Source organism: Podarcis liolepis, assembly GCF_965112155.1.
Source record: "Podarcis liolepis genome assembly, chromosome: 10".
Taxonomy (NCBI): domain Eukaryota; kingdom Metazoa; phylum Chordata; class Lepidosauria; order Squamata; family Lacertidae; genus Podarcis; species Podarcis liolepis.
This window is the reverse complement of record NC_139562.1, coordinates 29,758,975-29,786,646: the sequence shown is the minus strand read 5'-3', so window position 1 is coordinate 29,786,646 and position 27,672 is coordinate 29,758,975. Positions and strand designations below refer to the sequence as shown.

General features: G+C 43.7%; 1 protein-coding gene across 7 annotated transcripts in view; it reads left to right on the top strand.

Annotated features, from left to right (window-relative positions):
• Window positions 1-27,378, top strand: part of CSNK1E (casein kinase 1 epsilon) — a 48,508-nt gene extending 21,130 nt beyond the window's left edge. For 4 of the 7 annotated variants that reach the window (XM_083462360.1, XM_083462362.1, XM_083462361.1 and 1 more), the window contains exons 3-11: window positions 8,688-8,798; window positions 8,920-9,068; window positions 9,719-9,947; window positions 19,209-19,379; window positions 20,945-21,093; window positions 22,584-22,776; window positions 23,118-23,257; window positions 24,492-24,557; window positions 26,226-27,378. In XM_083462360.1, coding sequence (XP_083318486.1) covers window positions 8,688-8,798; window positions 8,920-9,068; window positions 9,719-9,947; window positions 19,209-19,379; window positions 20,945-21,093; window positions 22,584-22,776; window positions 23,118-23,257; window positions 24,492-24,524 — 1,175 coding nt within the window. In that variant the 3' untranslated portion in view covers window positions 24,525-24,557; window positions 26,226-27,378. Of the gene's footprint in view, window positions 1-8,687; window positions 8,799-8,919; window positions 9,069-9,718; window positions 9,948-19,208; window positions 19,380-20,944; window positions 21,094-22,583; window positions 22,777-23,117; window positions 23,258-24,491; window positions 25,316-25,367 lie in introns of all 7 variants that reach the window. The other 3 variants (XM_083462364.1, XM_083462365.1, XR_014516383.1) reach the window with 2 other exon arrangements.
• Window positions 27,379-27,672: the final 294 nt, after the last annotated feature.

Here is a 27,672-nt window from a genome sequence, read left to right as displayed (position 1 = left end):
GAAACTTGCCCCAACATGTCCCTTGCATGATCATGATTCTGCCTATAGAAGGTCACTCAGACTTTGAAAGTTCAAGAAGCAGCGACATTACAATACTGTATATAGAATGGCAACTGACCAGTTTATGGTAAGCCTGAAAACCTCAATTTGTGTTCAAAGCAGTGCACCTCCTCTTACCTTTCTGTTCATGAAGGGAGGTTAAATCAAATATTGCTGCGCTCTCTGTTCTCTTATCCTATGGCCTGTTGATTTGCCAAGCCTCTGTTTTGCATGGGTCATTCTTTATTAAGCACTGCAATTTGCATTTGAAAGAAACAGTACCAAGCTACATTCAGTATCCTACTTTGGACTGTGAAGTGTAGGGTCTAGGTCACTTTTGAGCTTTGCATAGAAATGTCCCTGATAGCATTCCATGGCCTCGGGCTCTGTTGTTTACAGCATTTTTCTTATACCCATATGTGTATAAAATAAAAACATGCATAATATGTAATTTAATAAAAATATAAACAATATATATTTACCCTTTGCAGCCTTCCCTGCTCCTAGCTTTCTTACCTTTCGCTTGCTACATAGTCTCTAAGCACCTTACAACATTTTAGTAGCATAACAACAATACATTGCAATTTTAAAAACCAAAAAACTTGTAGAATAGACTCAGTAAAGCAGCAGCAAAGCTACAAACATGAGTCTGACCAAACTGCGGGAGGCGGTGGAAGACAGGAGTGCCTGGCGTGCTCTGGTCCATAGGGTCACGAAGACTCGGACATGACTAAATGACAACAACAAGCAAAATTTCTTATCAAGCAAAATAATCAGAATCAGACAAATGCCTGGGACAAAAGTTCTTACCTGGTGGCAAAAAGACATTAATGACTGGGCCAGGCAGACCTTACTGGGGAGAGACCCCCTGCACAGACAGGAAGCCAGAACCAAAAAGGACCTCTTCCTTGTTACCATTCCTCAAATCTCTCTGCGAGGAGGCACCCAGGTAAGGGCCTCTGATACAGATCTAAGAGCCCCTATAGGGTCATGTTGGAACAGACATTTCTGAAAAATACTGGGGTCCAGATCTGTATAAGGCTTTAAAGATCAAAACCAACTTTTTGAATTGGCCTTGGAATGTAGAGGCACCCAGTGCAGCTGAGCCAATATCAGCTTTATATGATCATTTTGCCTCAAATCTGTTTGCAATTGGGTAGCTGCATTCTGCACTATCTGGTGTTTCTGAACAGTTTTCCAAAGCAGCCTCATGTAAAGCACAGTGCAGCCAGGTTATACCTGTTCAGATAGGGTTGTAGCTGATCAGCAGCCTAAGCTTCTGGAAGGTGGAACTTGACCCCACTGAAGCTACCTCTTCAAGTAACAGCAGTGGATCAAAAACTATGAACCTGCACTTTCAAAGAGAGCTCCCCATCTCCAGCATGCTGCACACCACTCAGCTGAACAGGTGAACCACCCACCAGCAGCATCTCAGTGTCATCAGGTTTAAGCTTCACTTTATTCACTGGACACTCATCCAGTCGGTTATTGCAACTAGGCAGCAATTCAGCACATCACTGCCTCACCGGCAGAAGATGAAAAGGCAAACTAGAAATGAGGCCGTTTCTAGTGACAGCATTCTTCAGAGCTCTGTATGACTCCTGCTTTTGTGTATATGTTAAATAGCATGGAGGACAGAACCAGCCCTGTTGGACCCCCTCACTGGAGAACCCACAGGGGCGTGCTGTATTCTCCAGGCACCACCACCTGGAGCCAACTATCCAAGTAGGAGTGGAAGCACTGCAGCATTGTGCCTCTAGCCCAGCAAGTCATCCCAGAAGGGTATCATAGTTGATGGTATTGAAAGCCGCTGAGAGACGAGAGCATCAAAAGGGTCACACTCCTCCTGTTTCCACCCCCCCCCTCAACACAAGTCATAATCCAGAGCGACTTGAGACGATTTCTGTACCCATACTGGGCCTGAATCCTGATTGAAATGGATGTAGAAAATTAGTCTTCTCCAAAGAGTGCCTGGATCTGCTTGGCAACCATCCTCTTGAGGAACTTTCCCAGAAAGGAACCTCTGCTGCTATTCTGAAACTATTTTGAACTTCAGGGGCTTCTTTAGGAGTAGTCCACCACCACCTTCTTCAGGTGGCCCAGGCATTAATTACCTCCCTGGCCCAGCCAGCTGCCCCCTCCCAGTCAGGTTTTGTGGGCCAAAAGGGACAAGAGTCCAAAATGCAAGTAGTTGCACAAACCTAACCATGTACCTTCTCCAAGTCCTCAGGCTGCAGGATCTGAAACTCATTTAATGATCTTTTACCAAAAAAAGTGCTCCAGGCCACCTCACCAGAATTGTTTGTTTGTGTGTAATTATCTCTGCTGTCTGTTGATAACACTTCATGCATCTAAAGTGGACGCTAATCCATAAAACCTGTTAGTGGTACCTCGGGTTACATATGCTTCAGGTTACATACGCTTCAGGTTACAGACTCCGCTAACCCAGAAATAGTGCTTCAGGTTAAGAACTTTGCTTCAGGATGAGAACAGAAATCGTGCTCTGGCAGCGCAGCAGAAGCAGGAGGCCCCATTAGCTAAAGTGGTGCTTCAGGTTAAGAACAGTTTCAGGTTAAGTACGGACCTCCGGAACGAATTAAGTACTTAACCCAAGGTACCACTGTATAATCTTCAAGGTGTCATACAACCTCTCGCTTTGGCCATATCTAAATGTAACTTTTGATTGTAATAGTCAGAGCTGTGCATTCTCAGTGACTATGTCCAACATGGGATTTGGAAATGGAGCAAATTCCAGTATTCTAAGAGGGATTTTTTTTTAAAAAAAGCTATAGGACACCAGAGGGGTCTAGGAAGCTCTGTGTGCATAATTTCCTATGGCTGAGGGCCTAAGTTTCAGACCTCTGTAGAACATCTTCCTCTTTCACTTGCCTTATTTGGGGCAGAATAAGATATGCAAAACATGCATAATATATCCAACTTCTAGAATGCTACTTCCTTTGTATAGGCATTCTTTAGCCGCTGAGCGTTGCTAAGTGTAACAAGCCTGACACATTTGTGGCAAGACTATAAAGTTAAGATTTTGCAACCCCGGAAGCCCTAATTGTGTAAGCTTGTTATAAGCAAAATAAGTGGTGCTTCTGATCTTGCAATAACTGATTTCTTTGACATAACACTGTCCTCAGCATTCACAGACAGGCTAACCACTCGAGCTAGGTAAACCAATACTGATTACAGAATAAAGCAGGACCAGAACGGGAGAAGAAAGGTGATTTAATTATAATTTTTATAAGTGGTAGGTAGGGGAACTGAGAGTGGAGACTGCAAAAAGTGAAAATGGTTTCCTGGCCATAAAAAGCACATTCCAGAGTCTCACTTCCTCTTCCTTCCCTAGATTCTTTGTAAATCAGGGTTAGATGTTTGTTTATATCTTACAAAAGTGTTTCTATACTACTATATCATAAAATGTCAGGACAGCGTACACCATTAAAACATAAAACACTTTTAAAACAATGCAGATACTGAGGTTCCAAGAATGCTGGAACGCATCCCCATGACTTCTGAATGACATATCCTAGAGCAGGATTCCTCCCCCTCAGCCCTCCAGATGTTTTTGGTCTACAACTCCCATGATCCCTAGCTGGCAGGGCCAGTGGTCAAGGATGCTGGGACTTGTAGTCTCAAAACATCTGGAGGGCTGAGGTTGAGGAAGCCTGTCCTAGAGAAATCTGCTTCTTTGTTACAATTTTGCATGACCTGTGCTGATTTTAATTACGAATCTTGCTTGTTTAAATACAGATGAACTGAAACTGAGCTAGTTTTGCACAAGGTGACAAATCAGTTCCTTTTGGAATCTCTTTCATTGGGGCCTTCTCTCTGCTTGCTCTTCCTGATGAGCACGACGAGCCTGTTGCCAAAATGAATGGGATGATATTCTGCATCATGCTGCAGTGAAATCACTACAGCACAGTGTGGCGAGGTGGGAAGCATCCCTGTTTCCAAAGCAACTGGGGCAATGCTCTGCCTTACTAGTATAGTGCAGTTGCCATGACAACTGGCATGTTCCCTCCCTGTGCTGAGGGCGCAAAGCATTGACTATCTTCTGCCTTCAATGTCACAGAGCCAAAACATGGGTACATAGCCTCATGATGTTATGTTCCCTACATGATTCCTAACTGGTTGGGATCACTCAGAAGAAGAAAGCAGAGCCCTCTATCCCACCCAGCTGCAATGGCAGCACAGCAGAAGAATAAACTGAGAGCTGTGAACCGTTACCAACAGAACCAAGAAAGATACTATATACATGCATTTCAGTCAGGGACTTAGGTAGGCCCGACCTGCCTTGTTATGTTATGGGGTGGGCTCCCTCCACCCAAATAAGTATATTGTGAGGGGTCTTGGTACAGTGGTACCTCTGGTTACGAACTTAATTCATTCCAGAGGTCTGTTCATAACCTGAAACCGTTCTTAACCTGAGGTACCACTTTAGCTAATGATGCCTCCCGCTGCCACTACGCCGCCCCCAGCATGCGATTTCTATTCTCATCCTGAGGTAAAGTTCTTAACTTGAGGTACTACTACCATGTTAGCGGAGTCTGTAACCCAAGGTGTTTGTAACCTGTGGTGTTTGTTACCTGAGGTACCACTGTACATGCCAAAAGGATGTCCTGGTCTCAGGGTCTTTGTGTTTAACCTTTTGTTTAAGGGGAGGGGGAAGCTGAAATACTTAGAGAATTAACTTTCATCAATTTATTGTAATCAAAAAATTATATGCACACACCATTATTGCAACAGCTTCCAAAATGCTATAGATGTTTTGTCCTATGTATGTTTGATTTGGGCGGCATTCGACTAAACTTTACTCAGATTAGACCCATTTAAATTAATGGGCTTACTTTAATCATGTTTATTAATTTCATTGGGTCTAGTCTTGAGTACAGTCTTGTTTAATACCATCCATTGTTTCTTAGCTTGGATGCCTTATGCTCAATGATTGCCCACAAGGAAAGACAATTGGATGTATGTGTTGGCTGGGGATCTGCCGCTTTATTGGGTTAGAATTCCACCTCTGAATGTTCAAAAAATGTTTTTCACCTTCTAAAAGCTCTGCTTTTGCCTCAAACTTTTGGGAATGCAAATTTAGCACGGTCCTAACATTTAATTGTTAAATAGCTGGACATAATTTAGTATATAAACTGAAAATAAATGGCACCAAGAAAAAAGGAGGTCTGCCACCCGGGCAAATTTTGCATTTTGTTGATGGGAAATGGTAAGGAGTTACACGGGAAATCACTGGAACAACTATTTTTAGAGCAGCAGAGAGCCTCGGCCCAGATTCAAGTAAGCCTCAGTTCTGGCCCTCAGCTGCACCTGGCTCCTTACATGAGCACTGCCTAGGAGCGCCTAGGAGCCAGGAGAATTGGTTAATCAAGGCAAGAGAGACTGTAGCCTTCAGAGTTGAAGAGGAGGCAAGACAGGAAATGGGCAACAGTCAGAGTGGTCAGGAAAGGGGAAAGGAAGTAGGTGAAAAGGATGGGTAGGCAGGGAGAGAAAAAGAAGCCTCTGGAGGAAAAAGGGCCCAGGAAAGCAGTGAAGGGATTTTGAAAGAGGTACGGTTAATATTTATTATTTTTTAAAATAAAAGAAACAGTGCATTGAAAGGCCGGGGTTAAGAGAGGAAAGCTGTTGTAGGAGGAAAAAGTGGATGTAAAAAGAGCAGGGAGAGGGAATAGGGTGAAATTAAAATGTGAAAGGCAGAAGAAGTGATGGGAGATGAATTAAAAAAATTTTTTTTGAGAGTTGGAGTGAGAAAGAAATAGAAAATAAAAAGCTTTCTGTGTTTAGAGCATCTAGATCAGCAAATTCCACCAGAAGTATAGAGGGTTGAATGTTACCTTTATTCTAAAACCTGCCATCCAACCAGTTGATTAAAAATGTGCCTCTGCAGCAGTGCTTAAAAACTAAGAAAAAAGAATAAAAACCTTCTTAAGATAAATTGATGTCTGGATTAGCCCCTTGTCAGAGTGAGTCTGGTAGACCTCATTGGGAAGAAAATTCCATTGGGAAGGCACGACCACTGGTAAGGTTCTGTTCTTTATAGATGACAGCTTAGCCACCAACCAAATTAGGGCCTCAGCGAAAGATTGAAGGCTGTGGGAATGGGTGCATGGAAGCAGGTATTTTAGTACACCCTTGGATTTATTTGGTTAAGACTTGGGTAGGCTGTTGAGCAGATTAGGAATAATGAGGATGAAAAATGTTGATAAGCTCTGAGAGGGCTATGTGAGAGTAAGATGGAAGTGGGTTTTGGAGGAGTTGGTGGCCTGAGGGTGTTGAAGCAAATACTTGAGTTGATAGGGTTAGATATTACTGGCCCAAGGTCTCTCTTGAACAGGGGAGACAGCCACTTGCTTGCCTAATTTGTGAATTAACACTGCCCAGAATGGCTACATGTGATTGGGAGGTGACAAGACACAGAGAGACATGGGTGGGCTTGGAATGGTGTAGCAAAACTTCCCCAAGGATATGGGGCTACTGTATTCAGGTATGCTGTGGAGCCTCATACAGTGAGGCCTAACAACACTCACCCTCTAGTTTTTGTTAGCTTCTGACCTACAGAATTGGAGTGTCCTGAAATAAAAGCCATCTCTTAACGACTTATTTGACAAGTCTGAGATTGGGAAGGAGATGGTGGCGTAATCGTTGCAGGCAGGCTGAGTGCAAATCTTGTTGTTGTAATTTTTGGCTGGTGGAACCTCTCTGTTCCCATAAGGGGGGGAAATGGCATGCTCCACCTTCTTCTCTCGCAACCAAAAGAGCAAAACAAAAATGATTTATTTAAAAAACAAAATAGGGTTGTGTGCAGCACTTAAGCAATTTCTTGTTTTGGTGGCAGCTAAATTTAGCTCCACCCGTGTCAACATTTAATTAAATGAGAAATATAATGGCACCCTGTGTGTCGTAGTCCCTGTGTGGTTTAATTTGCTAGTGAATCTTTTTTCTTCATTCAGAGTGTGTGAGTTAATTGATAAACCAAATGGGATTTTAAAAAATATTTCCAAAAGTATAATTGCATGCTTTGTTGAATAGGAGGGCACCTGAAGAGAGGGAGCAGGTGGGACTGATTGTGGGACTTAACAAAAAGAAGCCAGTTGGTTGGTTGATTGTTTGCTTGCTTGTAAATGGTTTCACTGCAGAAATAATAATATGCACATTGTTTTGATGGCAGTGGCAAGAGTCCTAGGATACAAGGTGTGTGAACAAGAGCTACTCCGCCAGAAGGATACCTCGGTGCTAGGAGAATTGTGGTGTTTACAGTGCTTGCAAAGCTACTGTGCTTTTGCTGCCAGTGGGCAAAAATGGGGTGTTCCATACATTTCTGGGGTACATCAGCATGGTGTGTCTGTAGTCTTGTCAATTATTGATCCATGATGTTGCTGGTTCCCTATTTTATGTATGTTGTCCTCGGCCCTTATTGCTGCCCATTCTGATCCACACTCCTGATGTGAAAACACTTGCCCTCTTTTTGGTGTGTGCTCTCATCCCTGAAAGCCATTTTGCGCATTGCACAACGGTGAGTGTAGGTTTGCCCTCAATAAGACACTCAGCAGTAAGGTGTGCAACCAGTTGCATCTTCCTGAGAAGTGTCCCGGCATGATGAATGTGTCTCTTTCACACTTATAAAATGCAATGTGTGAAGTTCCAGTTTTTTTTACCCTGTGTAGCTAGGGTTAGATAATTTCCTTGTCCAGTGCCGACCTAAGAATTCCAGGCTAAATTGAGATTGTAATCTAGTTATTTATTTAGGTTCATGCATTATCTGCTGGACCAAATTTAGCACCTTGGGCTGTGTTTTTTTTAGTAATTGTGTGCAAACTGGTGAGCCACTTACATGCATTCAGATCTCTGCTTGTGGCCTCTGATGCATCCTTTTAGGAATGGCTTCTTTACATGGATGGTATCCCAACACTTTAAATGTCTCTTATGGCTGTGGTATATTTATTGCAGCTGATACATGGCTTATGATGAATGTGCTAAAGCCTTCACTGCATCAAACAGCCTCTGTGCTTTCCATGCCATTTGAGGCTGAAAAGTGCAAACAAACATTTAGCTAATAAAAGCCAACTGTTTGTTTATACTTTTCACATTCGGAAGGCTCCATCCGGTGAGTAGTTCATCACCTGAGGTTTCGAATGTGTTTTTTTAATCAAATGCTTGCTTTGGCTTGAGGGTCTTAATCTCCTTCTAGCTTGACTAATTATAAAACAAAAGATTTGCCTCAAATTCTTAAGGTGGATCTGCTACACAATATTTAAAAGGTTAGCACCATAACTTTTATTTTGTGAATAATATAAGCGTTTTCACCCAGGTCATGTGCAATGGAGATCCAGTGTGGAGTGAGATTAAGAAGTGTGCCAATAGGACCAAGGAGACATGGAGTTCAAATCGCTTGCCAGCCTTAGCTTGATGGGTGACCTTGGGCCAGTCATGTAGCACCCACCCAACCTAACTCACAGGGCTGTTGTGTGCATAAAACAGGGGAGGGGAAAGAACTGCCCTAAGCTCCTTGGATGATGATAATGATGATGGTGATGATATTTATACCCCACCCATTTGGCGCTGTTTTCCCAGGATGGATGAGAAAGAAATGTACTAAATAAATAGTCACCCCCCCCTTTGTTTTTGTGCAGGTGCCAATATTGCCACTGGGGAAGAGGTAGCCATTAAGTTGGAATGTGTGAAAACCAAGCACCCGCAGCTCCACATCGAAAGCAAATTTTACAAGATGATGCAGGGAGGAGGTAAATTCAGCAAATAATGAAATACGAGTTGCTGTGAGGTACAGTGGAGTTTGGATATTAAACTTTGGTGCCTGCTTCTTGTTGTCTCATAAGGGGTATGTGTGTTTCTCTTCCCTCTTAGTGGGCATCCCTTCCATTAAGTGGTGTGGAGCAGAGGGCGACTATAATGTGATGGTGATGGAACTTCTGGGACCCAGCCTGGAAGACCTCTTCAACTTCTGCTCTCGCAAGTTCAGCCTCAAGACTGTTCTGCTCTTGGCAGATCAGATGGTGAGTTCTTATAATCTGTTCTTTATGCTCACGTGTGCCTTTCTTCTCAGTTCCCTTCTTTGTAGCAGTAGTTCAAGATTTAATTATCCTAAATTATTACGCTTGAGTGGGGAATGGAGAAAATGTGCACAAAGGGTGTCTTGTTCTGCAAGAGCAGGAGAAGCATAAATCCTCATGTAGGAGAGATGGGGGGCATGTAGTGTATGTGCTATTGGCCAGTGCTGGAAGATGCTGAGGGCAATGGGGTGTGTTGCTAGAGTTGGTAGTTTGTGATGCACTTAGACCTGGGTGTTCTGAGTACATGTTTACACACCCTCTTTGGCAGCAGCAGCAAGAAAATTCTTCTTCTGGCTCCCAAGTAAATGCATTTGAAATGTTCCTTTTGAAAACTTATTAAGCTCCAGAGGTCCTGTGATTAGGCCCACATTTTCACTTTCCTGCTACCGAAGGACAGAAAGTTGGGATTAAAAGAAAACTTCAGGTTCCCTGATTTCTCTTTGAGATAACATTGCAAGTTAGAGGAGACTTCAGGTTAACCCTCTTGTGTGTATGCGGTTTGCTGTGTAGCTTGCAGTGCTATTAGTGGCTTTGGTTTCACAAATTTCTGTGTATATTCTCCTTCCTGGCACCATTTCCCAACCCATTTTCAGATCAGCCGTATCGAATACATTCATTCCAAGAATTTCATCCACCGAGATGTGAAGCCAGATAACTTTCTTATGGGGCTCGGCAAGAAGGGCAACCTTGTGTACATCATTGACTTCGGCCTGGCCAAGAAGTACCGAGATGCCCGCACTCACCAACACATCCCCTATCGGGAAAACAAAAACCTGACTGGCACAGCCCGCTATGCCTCTATAAATACTCACCTTGGAATTGGTAAGCTTGTCTTATACTTCCTTGTTACTATGGAGAACATGGTTAGGTGGAGAAAAGTTGTTGTGGCCTTCTATATGTTGCTGGACTCCCATCAGCATGCATAGCCAGCGGGCAGGGATAATGAGAACCTTAGATCCACATGGTCTCCAGCTTTGCGTTAAACAGTAATCCATTTAATAGTAGTTATAGTTTTGCAAACTTGTGTAATAACTGCAAGGTACCACTCAACACTGAGCTGAGCTTTCTTGGTCTGCAATTGTGTGCTTTTTCGAAGTTCTGACATGGCCCAGACCAGGGGTCATTTAACCGGCCCACGAGCTGCCCCCAAACCGAGCCGCCCGCTCGGCAAGTCTCTGCACGCTGTGCTAAACCAGCACAGCGCAGGGACTCTCTTCTGCGGTGCCAGAAATTGCATCTGCACAGACGCCGGAAATTGTGGGCGTGCGCGTGATCCAGCCCACAGAGGGATCTCTCCTGGAGTGAACCTGCCCAGGTGAGGTAAACCTTGCCGACCCATTCCCCAGACGTATGAGGCCACCTTTTTTTGTACAGCAGGCCGAGGGCATTCTCTTACTTGGCTCCTTGCAGACTCCTTTGTGATGCTACTGGGTAATGTGTGAGCTAGCAACCTAATAACTAATAACACTTAGCAATGGAAGCCCATGGCATTAGTATCCGGTATGAGGTCTGTGTTTGAAACTTCAAATGGTGTAAACCATTCAGCTTTTCAAGCAATTGATTACTCAAATTTTACACAATGAAAAGAATTCTAATGCGCTTTTTTGATACGTCATGTGGGGCAGCCTTTTTTGAAATGCCAAATAACTATTTTGAATGCCTTCCAGTGTTTGGATAGAGCCAGGGAAATAATGTCAATTTCTCCCCACTCCCCCTCCCCAAAAAAGTGGCACAGGGGAAATGGACTAGCAGATCTCTGTACTCTATGTAGGCTGGTCCTTCAAGAGTTCTAGAGGTCTTACTAGCCACACCCAGTTATTCAGGGAAAATGTTTTCTCTCTTAAGTTTTAGTTGATTGTGCTCATTAATCAAAGTTTGCAGCCCATCCTATGAACTTAGTCACAGTGTCCAACGGTTAGGCAGAACATTTTGTTCTATGCTGGTTGCCCTGTCTCAAAAAAGGAATTAAGAGAGCTGGGGAAGGCTTAAGGAGAGCACAACTGAAATGACCAGGGACTTGGAGTATTGGAGAACTTTTTCACCTTTAGTTTAGGGGGAAAGAATGGCTAAGGGGACACAGGAGAGGATATAAAATCATGAATCATTTCGAGAGAATCTGATAATTTATATCTTTCAGAGTACTGATAATTTATATATTTCAGGTTCTTCAGGTTGCTAAAAATCCACCTAAGGTTAATTATGTTCATGCAATGCATAATTAACTTTGGATTAATTGCTCAGATGGCTTTTTTTAGGGGGGGAGGATTAGACAAACGTGTGGAGTCTTTGAATGGCAATCGCCTATGAAAGCTAAAAATGGTATTTCCTACCAACAAGGTATAACTGTTAACACCATGTTCTGCTTGGAAGCTTACAAGGGTCATCCTGCTGGACATTGGATCTGTAGTGTGGCTCAGAAAGGCAAGTTGTTGTGGGAAATTCCCATCCTCTGCTAGCCTTTAACTGTGCTGCTGAAGATGAAAGGAATGCATAGCAGAACTGAAGTAACAGTAGAACATGTTTTTTGGGCCCTTTGGCAGCTTAAGCTTCTGGACAATTGGCCAGTGACCTGGTCAGCGCATGATTAAATGTCAAATGTTAAACAGTCTTAAAATTTATCTGTCACGATGACTTCCTTTTGCTGCCTTGCCAAAAGAGAGAGAGAGAGAGCGAGAGAGCTAGCTTATACCACATGCCTCAAGATCTGCTGTTGCCCCCCCCCCCCGGAAATTGGAAAGTGCAAATAATTTTTAGGCATGCAAATAATTTTTTATAGCTGCAGGAAAGCCATTGACCTGCAGAATATCTTCCTCCCCATTGTGTTGAAAACAACAAAGCAGTAATGTTGCTACGTGGAAGATTGGAGGATCCCATTATTGTAAATATGTTCTGCATCACATTGAGATCAATAAGAGGGAAATGTTTCACATGCTTTGTGTTTTGAGAGACATTTACTTGCATTTCCCTTAGTTGGGTCTGTTTTTGGGTGATTGGAAGCGTGGGGCGTGGGCTTCACTCTTTCTTCCTTGAATAAGTGGTTGTTGTTGTTTATAGTGTTTGTTAACATATTTACCAGCAGAGCAAAACTGACCCAATTCTGGACAGAATGTGTCTAGTACCAGTGTCCACTGGTAATGGGGGACAATCCATTCTTCAGCTTTAAATAATCCTAATAAGCTCCTAGGGAACAATGGAGTTCCCAGGAGTAGAGCTTTAAAATAGTATTATCATCCCCATCACCGGTCCCTTAAGAGTAATATTAGTTTTGGCTTTTTGTATGAAATTCTAGCTCATGGAGACTCTTAAAATGTGGAACCTCATAACTAGGGATTTACTTTTGTCATCATGGCAAATTGTCTTTATGCCATTTGGTTGGTTGCTGTGTTCTTTTGATAAAGTGCATCTGTAAGAATCTTACAGCGATGAGCTTCATCAGCAGTAGCCAACATGGTGCCCTCAGATGTTGCTGGACTTTAACTTGCATCATCACTGACCGTTGGCTGTACTGGCTGGGGCTGATGGGAGTTGTAGTCCAGCAACATCTGAAGGGCACCTTGTTGGCTACTGCAGTGTACATGCTCTGTAAAGGCTGAAATTTCAGACAGCTTGGTCTTTTTTAGATAGCAGTACAGTATGTAACAAAAAGCAAATTACTGTTTTTTAAATGGTATGGCGAGTCTTACACAACTATATTGTGAGGACTAGTGCTTATTACTGATTCAAACAGGAATCTGATAAAGAACTTTCCTAATAAATTAGTCATCTAATCAGTTGCATGAATGTGAGAGACTAGTTGGTAGATTAGTATTGTTTGGGATGCTGTGTATGCTTGTAAAAAAGCATTGAGGGGTATTGGTAGAATATGGTTGCTATTTGTATATATTTCTCTCTTATTTATTGTGTAGATGTTCTGTGCTTTGCACATTGGAATTTTCCCTTCTCATTGTAAACCATTTTGGGTACCCTCTGTAGAAAAGCAGAATACAAATAATAATCTTGAGTTGTGGTCTGTGGTAGTTTATGAAAAGAGCTGACAGACCACGGTTTGTGATCAGTCAGCAAACTAGAATCTGAAACCGTGGTTTGAAATTGTGGCTCACGCTGTTTTTTGGCATGCTGTGTCCCCCTTGGCCAACCATAGTTAAGGTCTCTGATCTGCCTCCAGAGCTCATTATGCCTGCAAATGGGGATGCTGAATAGACTGAAAATGAAAGCAGATAAGCAGCCCAAACCATAGTTGTGAACCGCCCTGAGATCTGCGGATGAAGGGCGCCCACACCCACCCACAAAACTATGGTTAGGTGCAAAGCAAGATTTGCCTGTTTTAAGTTGCCTGGGTTGATAAAATGTGTGTTGGTCTTTATCTGCGCCTGTTGTGCAGGCCATGTGTACATGCAGCAAGATTAAGAAGTTTACAATTGTCATGCAGCTTGTGTACAACTTCCTGCGTGGTGTTTTTCGTGCAAGAATTTTTTCATGGCTGAGGGGTTCCTTAGTCAAGGTTCTTTCAGCAGCGCTAACTGCTAGACTGTGTATGTAGTAGCCATGCATAAATCAGTCCCAGCTGCTGTTTGCATGAATGGATCTTTTGGACTTGGCAAATAAGCAGCTAAAGTGTGTGTTTGCATGTTGATTGGAGGGACCTTAAGACTCAGCAGTCTGACTTGCGTATTGTAATGAATGTTTTGACATTCCTCTTAGAAAGGCATACTGTATAAACCTGACTGATCTAGATCTTTCAACCTTAAATAGTAACCTGCTGGAAATTCTGCTTTTTTGTTTTTCATTTAAATGAGTGGCTTGTCTAATAACTGCAAGGCTAAGTAATCAGAAGCTCTAAATTTAAAAAAAAAATCTGTGGTGGGAGAAATCAAACTCAGGAAGCTGTAAATCCGTAAGCTACATTGAGCATGCAGATTTTGGAAATGTATCTTTTATTTTTTATTATCTTTTATGTTTGGATATTGTGGTACTGAAAGGCAGGGTGTAAAACACCTTCACTTTACTATGCAGGAATTGTGTTTTACTTTAAATGCACAATTACAGTCAGAGTTCTTCATTTAAAGAAAAACAAGTTTAGTGACCAGAATCTCATGTTAGATTATGACACAGTATTATGTGCAGTACTATGTACTGTGATCTATTTTGAGGCAGGCCTACCAACTTGGAAGCCCCTGGACCAAATGCAGCATGCCAGTCATAGATTGCTGGCGGTCTGGGGCTGGATAGTCGCGCCCCCAGGCTGACCCTCCGTGTTAACATAAACTCTGCGCTGCTGAAACCTCATAAATAAAATGGGCTTCAGGCACTTGTTGTACGCAAGGCCTAGTGGATTGTCTGAAGTCTTGTGAGGAGTCTAGGCAGGAGCTATAATTGGAGCCGGCAAAGCTTTTAAATGGACGTTTGACAAGTTTGCCATTATTCAGAGTCTAGAATTTTGTGCTTTAAAAATACCACCTTCTGAATTGGCAAATGTGACTGGTTGACTTCATTTTGGCTGCCCAGCTTTAGCAGCGATTTTAATGAATGGACCTAGTACATTTTTATTCTGTAGTATACTTGTGTTTGATGTTTTAGGGAGGAGGGGGGAAATGCATTCTGTTGAACTTAATTTGGCTATAGTATTCTAAATTTGAATGTGCAGTGCAGTGATTACAGTGTCCAGAGGACATGCTGGGTGTGTATCTATTCAAACACTGAGTCGAGCGCTTCACCTGGACCTTGCAGGAAATATTACTAGGAGGAACAATTTGGAAAAGGCAGCTCTCTAGTCAGCATGGAATCAAGCATTCCAGTCAACTTTCACATGCTCAAAATATGTCTTCCAGCATATCCTGCACCCTTTAGATCTCGAGATATATGAAACAGACACCCAGAAGTGCCCAGGGAGATGGCCTGTAACAGACTTTGTCTAAATAGCTGGAGGAGAAGGGCATAAATATCCGATAAATATTCCTCCCCTCTCCTTGCTCCAGCTGGGCCCCAGAGCCTTCCTGCTGATCCTCCCTTCTAGCACCTATAGTTGATTTCATGCCAAAGTGTAAAGCATTATCCACACACTCCAGGTCAGGGAATCAAAATTTACTGATTTCTCTGATTTTAATGTCAGTCAGCAGCAAGCAGGATCAAGCCCCAAATTGGCAAGATGTTGCCTGATGCTGCCGCTGCTTCTCCAGTGGGGTGTGGGTGGCGCAGGTGGCTGTGGCAGGGCAGGGCGGCACCTTCCCCAAGTGGCACAATGGTTAATCATGAGCCTGGGCCCCAAGCACTCCAAAGCTCCATTCTGATTTATGATTCAAAATAGCTTCTGGTGCTGCGGGAAGCAGTGAAAAAGTAGGTGCACGCCTGCTTCTCACGGTTTTTCCGCTGCCATGGTGAAACCACCTACAGTGTCTGAGGCCAAGTCAATGTGAATAAACATAAAACTTTCAGAAGTTACATTAAAAACAAAAACAAAACCCTGCTCCTCCCTGTTAATGTGTTAATTTAACATTGTTCTCCACAGACAGTTGAACGCGTCTGTTCAGCTGAAGGAGCTGTATGACTTGAGTTGTGCCACAACAAATTTATTAGCATCCTTTAATGTGCCTCAGGACTTTGGTCCTCTGCTGTAGCAAAAACAAACCAAAGGAGGCAAGCTTGTGTTTAGAATACAGGAGCAATGGATCCAAACTACAAGAAAGAAGATTCCACCTAAACATTAGGAAGAGCTTCCTGAGAGTAAGAGCTGTTCGACAGTGGAATTTGCTGCCAAGGAGTGTGGTGGAGTCTCCTTCTTTGGAGGTCTTTAAGCAGAGGCTTGACAACCATATGTCAGGAGTGCTCTGATGGTGTTTCCTGCTTGGCAGGGGGTTGGACTCGATGGCCCTTGTGGTCTCTTCCAATTCTATGATTCTATAACACAAAGTCTCCACCCAGGAGCCCAAAGGGTGCGCAGGTGCTGAGACTTCCCCTCGAGACACCTCCCTGAACTCTGTTGCTTTTCTCTGAGGAGAGCTCTGGTGCTAGTCGTGAGCTCAGCTGGAAAAAAAGCGCTGGGGTGAGTGGGGGAGAGGCTGTGGCAGGCTCAGGCTCAGGGTCCCCCTGCCAAATGAAGAAGGACCTTTTTGGGGGGAGTAGCATCTTGGCAAGGGGACAAGATTCCCAGGCACTATCCTTCTGGTCTCCTTTTGCACCAAGTAAAGGCCTTTGTGTTCACCCAAGCCCTTTAAAAAAGTCTTATGAAACCTGGACTATCTGTGTTTACCTCTCGGGGTGCGGTTTAAATGTCTGTGGCATTTTTCTTTATATTATGTACACACACACACACACAGAGAGAGAGAGAGAGAGAGAGAGAGAGAGAACTGTCCAGGTAACATTATGTTATGTTAGAAGGTGCATAGAAGATATATATGCATATAGATAGGTAGAAACACACAAACATACCTCTGCTTTATATATGACTGGGGCAACCCCACTTTTCAAGATTCACATTTCTGTTCCCTTTGCACCTAACAACTTTTTCACTTCTTTGTTTACAATTTTTTTTATTCTGCCTCTCCACCAAATAGTGTTTAAGCCAGCTAACAGTGATAAACTTGTTTTTTAGCTTGTTCACTTCATTTGTGAATTGCTTCTCATGAAGCATCCCAAAACACTTCAGCAATAAAAACAAATACAAGAACAAGTTTCAAGTCCAGTCGGGAGACACATTGGATTTTTAAAAATACCCAGTAGTTGGGGAGAAAGGTCTTTGGTGGGTACTGAAAGGGTGATAGAGAAGACATGCCTGCCTTATATGAAACGCAAATGAGTTCCAAAAGATGTAAAATGCTAAACATGGGTACTTCTCTGGGGTTTGTGTGGTCTGTTTTTTTAAAAAGAAAAAGTTGCAAGCTGCTTTTCTCCTACTGTATTTTCCCCTGTATCTGTAAAACTTTAGTAGTTTAATTTGTGGCGGCTTATAGCATTTTGTATGGTAGCATTTGTTTTAGAATATTTGGTTTTGATTACTTACTTATTTGTAACCTTCCTTTCTTTTAGGAAGCTCAGGGGAGTGCGCACAATTCCCCCCCCCCCCCGCGTATTTTGTCCTCACAGTAACCCTGTGAGGTAGGATTGGCTGATAGTGTCTGGTCCAAAATCACCCAGTGAGCTTTGTGACTATGGGTGGATTAGAACCAGAATGGCTGTACAGTACTTCACTTTGAGACAATGAAATCCTTTCTCAGTGATTAAAAATTCACTTGGGTCGTTGCTGCTACTTAGCCGCAGCACGGGTGCTGAGGATAAAATTGGATCAAGATGCATTGTAACCTGCCTTGAACCCTTATAAGCTAGCTGAGTTGTTATTAGGGAGTGCTGGAGAAATTAGTACAATAAGAAAACAGCTAAAGGGAATACTGTATCATTTTTCATACTGACAGTGTGATGAGTTTTGCTCAGTCTGTATGCTAAATAGATCTTTTGGACAGGAAGCTCTTTTCTATATGGACAAATCTTTCAGAGACGGAGCTTCTTCCGTAGTAACATCCCCCCCCCCCCCCCACGTTCCAGATACGATCCAAACAAGGAAATGGCACAGATACAGGGAAGAGAAATCCAGCCACAGTAGAAAGATATTTCGGCCAAATGCACGCTAGAGGCCAAGTAATAAAGGTCAGGGCCACAGTCCATCACAGTTAAGCATGCTTAAGCCCATTTGATATCAATGAGCTTAAGAGTGCTTACCTCTGTACTAGATTTTTATTTTTCTTCTCCTCAGCTGCACACTGAAATATGAAAGGTTTCTGTTCTGTTCTTGTTTTTTACATTACTAGTGCTATCTGAGAATTTTTCAGCTATTCTGGCATACGGTAGGGTAAAAAGGCAGGGTCAACTGAAACTTTAGGTAGCAGGAAACATGAAAAAGCTGAAGGTGCCACAAGGATCCACAAGAGGCAAAACATACATTTTGGTCATGTGTGTTTCTCTCTCTTTCTCTCTCTATTTATATTTATATTTATATTTATATTTATATTTATATTTATATTTATATTTATATTTATATTTATATAAAAAATAGGGCAGGCAGACAGAAGTTATCCCTTTATCAACACACTGTGGTCTTGATGAAAATCACTTCCTTGAAGCTGATATTTGCATCAGGAGGGAGTTTGCATTTAGACGGCAGCTGCTATTTCAAAAAGACAGGCCAAACCCACATGCGTTAACATAACACACAGTTCCCCCCGCCCTGAAACCAGTGCTAAATGTGGGAGTGCCGTCCTTCTTAGAATCTGAGGAAGGACAAATCATATACAAAAGATAAGTTGAATTCTAAAAAGCATCTAGAATTGATTTGTATCATCAGTTAGTACAGAGCCTTGTAAATAAGCTCAGAAAAGTTACAAGCCTTCTATACACACACACCAAATACACAGACAATGGGCCTGCTAAGGGCTAGCAGAGGAGAGATGACTCTGTCGCCCTCCTCCAGCAGCCTGTTACCTTGCTTTGATGGGAGTTGAGGAGATGGGTTTCATCCTCTGGCCGCCTGTTTGCTTTCTACTGGGCACCACCAACCTGATCCTTTATCTGCATGCTATTCCTTGTCACCCATGGCTACTAGGCAAGTGCTTAAATACAAGCCTGATTATACATTTACTTTGGATTATTAACTTTGGCTTCTGTTGGTCATGGGGAAAGGTAACTATCGAAGCCTTGATTATAGGAAATCTTTGCCTACAGCAGTTTCCTCAGAATCTCTTCTTTGCAGTCTTGAGTGCCTACTTTTTCAAAAGAAAAAAGGAAGAAAGCTGAAACTCCAAAGATCTTGAATTGTGTACCAGTTTCAGTACCTCTTTTCCCTTCCATGGTTTTGTGCAACACATAGCCCTGCCTGGATCTCAGTCTTGCCACATACTTGCAGGACTCCGTCAGAGGGGATGAGCGCTGGGCCTGCTTTTTAAAATAATAAATATAAACAAATCTTCATTGCTTGGCAGGATAAGCCAAATTCTCTGTTCTGTAGCTTGTCTATATCATCACCTTGACTTTTCTGACGTAATGCAAGCTATTGCTGGAATAGCTCTGCTTCATGCATGTGTGTGCATCTGTTTCCAGAACAAAGTCGCCGTGATGACTTGGAGAGCTTGGGCTATGTGCTGATGTACTTTAACCTTGGCTCACTGCCTTGGCAAGGCCTGAAGGCTGCTACAAAGCGCCAGAAATATGAGCGCATCAGTGAGAAGAAGATGTCGACGCCCATCGAGGTGCTCTGCAAAGGCTACCCTTGTAAGTTCTTCCTTTGCATGCACAATTTGCACGTGCCCTTGCATCTCCTACACTTAGAGATTCATTTCTCCATAAACATACTCAAATTTGTCTAGTTGCCGTCATTGCATGTGCTCTGTGACCTTGCTACTTATTTAGGATCGAGATGAACGTTGTTCCTCTGATTGCAAAATATTGGGTGAACAATCGTTAGTGGCTAGGGAAGCCCAGCCAGATGGGCAGGCTACAAATAAATTATTATTATTATTATTATTATTATTATTATTATTATTATTATTATTTCAGCAAGTTCTGCCCCCAGTAGTCTAAAAACTGTAGCTAAATGGGCTGCCTCCAGAGGTAAAGGACAAGCCTGGGGAAGGGCCATAGCTGAGTGGTACAGTATCAGTTTTGCATACAGAAGGTCCCAGGTTCAATCCCCAGGTAAGATTAGGAGAGAGCTGTCTGAAACTTTGGAGAGCTGCTGCCAGTCAGTGTAGACTCTACTGAGCTAGATGGCTCAGCGGTCTGCCTTGGTATGAGGTGGCTTCCTATGTTCCTAAAGCCTTGCTTGTACCTGAAGCAGTCTGCTGGGTATATGTTGGGCAAGCTCATTTCAGAGTCTCCAAATATAGGCCTCTGGGGCTTACGCAGAGCAGGATTAAGTCCATATGCTATTCCCTTTATAGAGGGAATTGGAAGCCTTAAATGTGTGTATTCAAGTATGTTAAGTCGCAGAGTGTGAGGGACAAATTTCACTGCCTATGAACAGATGCACAGCACTCTGTCTTTCCTGCTTAAAGCATGGCCTCTCCCTGTACAGCACCAATACCAGAGGTGCATGCCCTCCCAATATACAAGTCCTGAGTCTCGATGGGCCGACCTGTATTTGTGAGAGGAAGGACTGAAAATCTGGGAGGAAAGTGGAAGGGGTGGCATGCAAGCCTGCCCGTAGGTTATTTCTCTCTGGTTTTGGGAAAAGGGGGGTGAATTGGGGGGCATGTATTTGGCAGGTTTCTGTGGGAATGAACTGGAGTAAGAAGGGGTAGGAATAGTCATGTACCTGTTACCTTTGCAAATGGACGAAATAAAAAGGGTTTTTGCACCAGGTGGTGTAAGAAATAGCCAAAATAGGAAATGAACACAACCATATAATAAGGTCATGCTGCTCTGGCTCTTTGAAGTTGGAGAATTTATCATTGTTTATTTAAATACTTGAAAAAAATTAAACATACATAGAATAGAAAGACAAACAGGAAAACTAAAACATAATAACAAACCGTAATAGAGTAATATTAACAGCAGATGATATATCTAAAGATTTAAAAGACATTAAAAGATATTAAGGCTGGTGAAATTTCTGGGGGAAACGAAAAAGGCTTCACCTGGTGCTAAAAGTTGACAACTTAGTGCCGGGTGAGTGTCTCAAGGGAAGGCATTCCACTACAGTGGCACCTCCGAAAAGGCCCCTCTAGTAATCTATAACATGAAGACTTTATGAAGGCAAAGAAGGGAACAGCAGTGCCTCACTGGGGGGACTGCTGTGCTTGATGGCAACTAATAATCTCTCCCTGCTTTTCTCCCAGCTGAGTTCTCAACATACCTCAACTTCTGCCGTTCGCTGCGGTTCGATGACAAACCAGATTACTCTTACTTGAGGCAGCTGTTCCGTAACCTCTTCCACCGCCAGGGTTTCTCCTATGACTACGTGTTCGACTGGAACATGCTCAAGTTTGTGAGTAATTCCAGTTCTGAGCCTTTCTGTTGTGTCCTGGAGTCTGTGTGTGCTTGTGAGCTGCAAGTGGAGGCGAGTGGGGTGAACAACAGTGATGGCCATGCTTGAGGGTCTCTTTTTTATTGATGGACTCTTGTGTTCACACATTATACTACAAATTCTTTTTAGCAGCAGAGTTCTGTGTCCTGACCTCAACTGCTGTTTGTTTGTTTTTCAAATAAAAAGCATGTTCAAAACCCTGTATGGCTGTAGAAATAAGCTTGGAAACAAGTGCATAAAGATCACACCCACACAATTCATTTAAATAATATTTAAAGTGCGTAGTTTCTTCTAACAAATCCTGGGAACTGTAGCTTGCCTCTCACAAAGCTACAATTCCCAGTACCTTTAATAAACTACATTTCCCAGGATTCTTTGGGAAATGTGTTTTAAACATATGATCTGGATGGGACCACAATCTGAGAAGACACACGATGGGGTTTCTTGTTCTGCACTGTTCCTTGTTGGACCATAGCCAAATCTTGTTGTGATGGTGCCTAAAGATATGCTGAAGTGGCACTGTAAATTGATGGAAAAACTTAAATATTTAGTTGCCGTGTTCTTAGTTTTGGCTAACCATGAGAGGGAGCATGGGCTGGTGGGTGGTGTACCTTCTCACTTCCCTTCCCTGAATGTTCAGCTTTCTTTTTTCTTAAGTGAAATCAGTCTCTGTCCTCAAACGTAAGTTGATTAGATATTAGATAACAGTATAAGGACAAACCAAGCCCCTGATCTAGCAGGTCGGAGGGGGCAGTTGTACACTTGCACCTGGCCTTGCCTGGCCTCCTCCTGCAAAGGAAGTTTCACTCATCAGCAGGAAAGCCCTTCTGCTGAGGAGCAACCTCATGCATCTGCCCAAACAGCCTGGGAGCTGGCACAGCGAACGGGCATTTACCACCACCTTCTGTCCTGCCCGGCATGATCATCAGGTCTGTGGATGCAGCGCTGGCTGCGTCACTCCACTAAGCCGCACCACTGCCCCCCATGAGTTATGGTTGCAGCATCAATTCCAAGCATTTGTGTCTCATCTAAGCGCCTTTGCACTCTATGTCCAGAACACTGGAAGGCAGGGCAAGTTACCATTTACTGAGCAGCAGCAGTAGAACATTGCCTAAACTTTTACTTCTTTTCAGCTTGAAAAGGGTAGAAACTCATTCCACTTTTTTAAAAAAGAAAGAAAAGGAAAACTGAACATTCAAGGAAGGAGCCTAAGGGGGTTCACTGTCCACCCGCCCACACTCCCTGTCATGGTTAGAAGAAATAAAGAAAGCAAAATAAACCAGCATATGGAAACTGTCCTGTATGATTCAGTTTTCCTTCCCTCCTCCCCATAACTCTTATCTTGTTGCATGTGCAGCTAATTCTGCATATGAATAAAGTGATTTTTACCCCTCCCTTTTTTTAACCTGCTTCTAAAATCTGGATGCGTTCTGGGGTGTTTGATATTCCAGGGAGCAGCCCGGAATCCTGAGGACATGGATCGGGAGAGGCGAGAACACGAGCGAGAGGAGCGGATGGGGCAGCTCCGGGGTTCAGCTACGCGGGCACTGCCCCCTGGACCTCCTGCCGGAGCCACAGCTAACCGCCTCCGCAATGTCGCTGAGCCCATGGCCTCCACACCCACCTCCCGCATCCAGCAATCTGGTGAGTAGAGGGAAGGTCACCTGCAAACCTGTTCTCTGCATAGCAATGAATTGCACAGCCATGGGCTCGTCCCTAAGTAAAGTAAATCCTCCGTATGTGTAACTACAGCTGCTCACCTTCTTCACGGCTGCTTGCTCTTGCCTTTCCCATTCCTTTCCCATTCCTCCCCCCTCTAGCAGTGGTGGTTGTGGGACTCTTGCCCCGTCTCTGCCCTGCCTTTATCCTGTTCAAAATTTAGAGTTTAAGCTCCAAGCGGAACAGACTCTTCCTCACCCCTCTTTTTCTTACATTGCTCTGCAAAAAGCATCATTTTTACAAGTTAGTAATTTGCCCCTTGCCAGGAAACACGTCCCCCAGGGCAATTTCACGGGTGGACAGGGAGCGGAAGGTCAGCATGAGGTTACACCGAGGAGCCCCTGCAAACATCTCCTCGTCTGACCTCACAGGGCGGCAAGAGGTGTCACGAATTTCAGCGTCACAGGTGGGTTCCTACCAGCGGCCAAGTAGGGCCAGAACTGCTTCCATCTGCTTGTGGGCTGTGGCTAGAATTAAGAAAATAGTAGAGTTAAGAGTCTCACCAGGTCATGCTAATCTGGTAGCTACCCAGTTGGTGCAAATCCTTATTCTGCTTCTTTGTGGGACTGCGTTAAAAATGGCCTGCTCCTCTGAAAACGATGGCAATTACATCCTTGTGTGAAAGGGGAGAAATTACCAACCTTCCAGCTGTTGAGAATTTAAACATTCTGGCAGCCCAGCGTGAGAAGCAGAACAGCTAAGCTAGCTGTGTTGCAGGGCTTGTCATACGCTGAAGTGAAAAAAAGAATCTTTAGTCTGAATTCTTGTGTGAAGTGCTATCAGAATAGTCACGAGCCACCAAATATGTGCAGCAAAAATAAATTACGGCTGCTAATCTGCTTTTCTCCCACCAAGATACATATGGCTCAGACCCATGGGGTATTTTGTAGATTAATAATAGTACATTGAATTATGCTTGGGAGTCAGTGTTGCAGTGCAGCCTATGTGCATTCTTGTCTGCTGATGTCAATAGGAGGCTCTTGCGTTCCGTACTAGTTGAACTTCCCGATTCTTTTCAAAGACACAGACCCATTGCAGTGATTTATTCAAGTCAACAAGAAATATGGATGATTTTAACCAGGGAAAAAAGGACAAAATCCTTGGACTAGCTGGAACTGGTAGAAAAGCACTCATGGCTGCAGCAATTGCCTGCTTCCCCAAACTGGGAACAGGATCAGCCAAAGGATATGTATCATAGCTGTCAACTTTCCCCTTTTCTTGCGAGGAATCCTATTCGGAATAAGGGAATTTCCCTTAAAAAAAGGGAAACATTGACAGCTATAATATGTATGTGTGACACTGTCTCCTTGGAATCTAGGAACCATCAGTCGTCATCATTGCCTCCTTTTTTGTGGATTTGGTTTTAGCTTTATTAACTAATCATGAGTTAAACAATGCTTGAATCTGCTGAAAAAGAAGTCAACTGGGAAATAAGGTTGAAGTGCATTCAGTGGCAAGCCATCTACCAGTACTTTGATGAAAATTATCCTGTGTTTGTAGGTAGTTGAATGTACTCCTTGGAAGGAGGAGGTGGGGTCTTGCTGAGACAAGGGTGGGAGAAAGAACCTGGATGACATCTCTTTACCCACCCTTGCTAAAGTCCTCTTCTTCAGCCTACTCACTTCTCTATTTGTTTGTAGACAAGTGTGCCATTTGATCACCTGGGGAAGTGAAGAGAGGATTCCACCGGACCAGTGTTTGCTTAGGTGAGTCTCTGCCTAACCCCTTCTCTTTTGTCTACATGGATAGTGGATCTTCATGGGCTGATATGCTTCCTTTCTGCATGTAACCCCAGCATAATGCCCCATGGTTATAGAAATGGCACAAGTGGAATGTTTGAACAGCGCCAGCTGTTTAGAACCTATGACAGAGAGATCCAAACATTCATTCTCTCTGTGTCTCTTGGTTGGTAAATGTTCCAGGCCTAACCAGTATCACAAGGCCATTTTTGAACATTAATGGGCATGGCTAAACTTTGGCTAACATGCCACGATTAGCAAACCATATAGTTTATTGCTGTGGAAACATGTAACCCTAGGCATATATTAAGAGATGCCTGTTGAGGAATGCATTCACCCTACAAGCTCAACTGCTAGGAGCTACCTAACAGTTGTAGACCTCACCCTTGAGTCTCACTCACATGGGACTCTTGAAAGATGCAATGTGCACAATTCTTTAGCACGCCATAGGTTGCTTTCTTGGCCCCTTGGGTGAAATCAGTTGGTCAGAATGCTTTTTCCAAAAACAGCTTGCTCTGCCCTTCCTTACTTGGTTGGAAAGGAATATGAGGCAGGTTGCTACTTGCCTTTATTGCAGAGGGTGAAGGAAGGCAGGTTAAGGGGGAAGAGCAGTGACTTGAGTCCTCTTCCCAAAAGCATGCAGATGTTGATATAGAAGTAAGCCACTGCTGTTTTTAAAAGCAGGCCTTTATGTAGCTTACTGGACTTGGCCCTAACTCTCTAGCGCTCTTTGGATGCTCTTCCCTGTGGAATTACCATTGTGTGGGTGGCGGGGAGAGAGTGCGGATATGTTCCCTAGCCTCACCTCCCCACCCCCCAAAATTACATCATTGTAGCTTTCCCCATCACTCCCCACCACATCACAGGGGCTGAAATTCTGAATCAGGAAGCCTGCCCTGCTTCTGTAGGCTCCCTCTGTGATTATGAACCCCGATCTGAAGAAGTGTGCATGCACACAAAAGCTCATACCAATAACAAACTTAGTTGGTCTCTAAGGTGCTACTGGAAGGAATTTTTAAAAATTTTGTTTCAACTATGGTAGACCAACACGGCTACCTACCTGTAACTAGAACCCTGATCTATCAGGGTTCTCAGTTATGCCAGGAGCCTCTTGTGGAGCAGAGCAGCCTGCCGATTGCAGAAGTTCAGCCCCCAACCTGTTCAAAGCTGCAAGAGTGTTGATGGTGTTATAGAAGGAGAGAGGCCATGGAGTGTGCCCCTGGAATCGCAACACCCTTCTGATTCAACCCGCCTTTCTTGCTGTGTAGAATTTTGACTTTTCTTTGGGAGGTGGGAAGAGGCTAACTCTCCTTGTCTGATGCTTCCAGCATTAACTAAGGCGAGCATCTTTTCAGTTTTGGGGCTGCTTCCAGGATAAAGCAGTGCACGCCCACGTTGCAGATACGTTGTGAAGCTGAGGGAAGGAACAGGAAGCACCATGTATACTGTTTCACAAATGTCCTTTCTAAAGAGGGTCAGTGGCACAATCGGCTGACACATTTTCACAAGTGTTGCTGCTGTGTGTAGTACTAGTAGTAGTAGTTATTAGTAAGATTTGTCGTAGGGTCTCCACTGTTGGATCGGGGTAAACGTTTTTAACAATGCTCTCTTCTCCCCCCCCTTTTCTTTTTCTAGTGTCTTCACTGTATTTTTCTTTTAAAAAACAAAATAACAAAAACAAATTTAAAAAAAGAAAAAAAGAAAAAAAACCCAATTTCCCCCCCCTGCCAGCAACAAGGAGAGGAGCTGCCCTATGCTGGCGTCCATGTCTTTTCTGAGATCGTTGCCTGCGTTCCCGAGCCCAACTTGCCTTGGACAAAGTCACAGACGCAGGAGGAGCCTTGCCGAAACACCTCTGCTGCCATCGCGCAGTTTCATCTCCGTAGGCCTTGCCCCATTTCACGCCAGCAGGCTATGGCCAGCCACCCTCAGCTTCTCACTCCCTTTTTTTTGATCTGTTTGTATCATTGGGAAAAGGAGGAAAAAAACCACACAACACAAAAATCAAACCCCCGACTTCCATATTTTTTAAAAGTTCGGTTTGTGTAAGATGAAATTTGTTTCCAGCATAATTTTAAATTCCATTGGGATTGTGGGGGGGGGGGTTTGGGGAGGGGAGGGGAGGGGGGCGGAGGAGGAGGAGGCAGAGGAGGATGTTTGAAGCAGACTTTTACAATTCCAGGCCAGAGTGGAGTCAAAAGCTGGCTTTAATATTCATTTTAAATGTGAACTGCAGTTTCTAGCAGGCGCTGCCTTTGTGGGTGGCAGGGGCCGGGGTGGGGCAATGGTGGAAGAAGCATCCTTTCCCTAGGGGACACCACTGCCCCTCTGTGCATTCACGGGCATGTTGGGAGATGCCGCGGGCAGACCAACGAGGCGAAGAGTACTGGCACAGCGGCAGTGCATATGGGGTTGAGGCATGTGCTGCGCAAGGCAGGAGCAAATGTGAAGGACGTGGAACTGTTGCCTGCCTCATATGCAGGCAGTGGGGGTGGGTGGGCGTCTCTTCTTTTTTAAAAAAAATTGAAACAAAACTGCGTGTGTTTAGTTTATATTTTTTTAATTATTATTTTGTACTTCCTCAGGAGTCGGGGAGGGTGTTGAGGACAAAGGGGGAGAGGTATGTGAAAATAACAGTGCGGGGAGAGTCCCTGCTTTTACTTCAGGGGGGTGGAGCCTTGTGTACCACCAGTTTCCCAAAGGACCACCCCAGCTCAGACGCACAACCTCTCCTCACGAAAAGGTGTCTCCCACCCTCTGTATTCACCCCCCATTACTATTTTAATTTTTTTAAAATAAAGACTTTAGGCTTTCCTTAAGAAAACCGATCCATCCTGGGATGTGCATCGCCACAGTCGTTACCATGCCCTGCAGCCTCTTGCTTGGCACACTTTCTTAATTTTATTTTTTACTTTGGACAGTGTGGAACCATTGGAAGTGGGGGTGGGGCTTGGCATATTTGGTTCTTTTTATTTAACACACAGCTCTTTTTATTTTTCCCCCCTAATTTATTTACCCTGCTTACTGTGTCTTTCTTCCTTTCTCTCTCTCTCTCTCTCTCTCTCTCTCTCTCTCTCTCCTT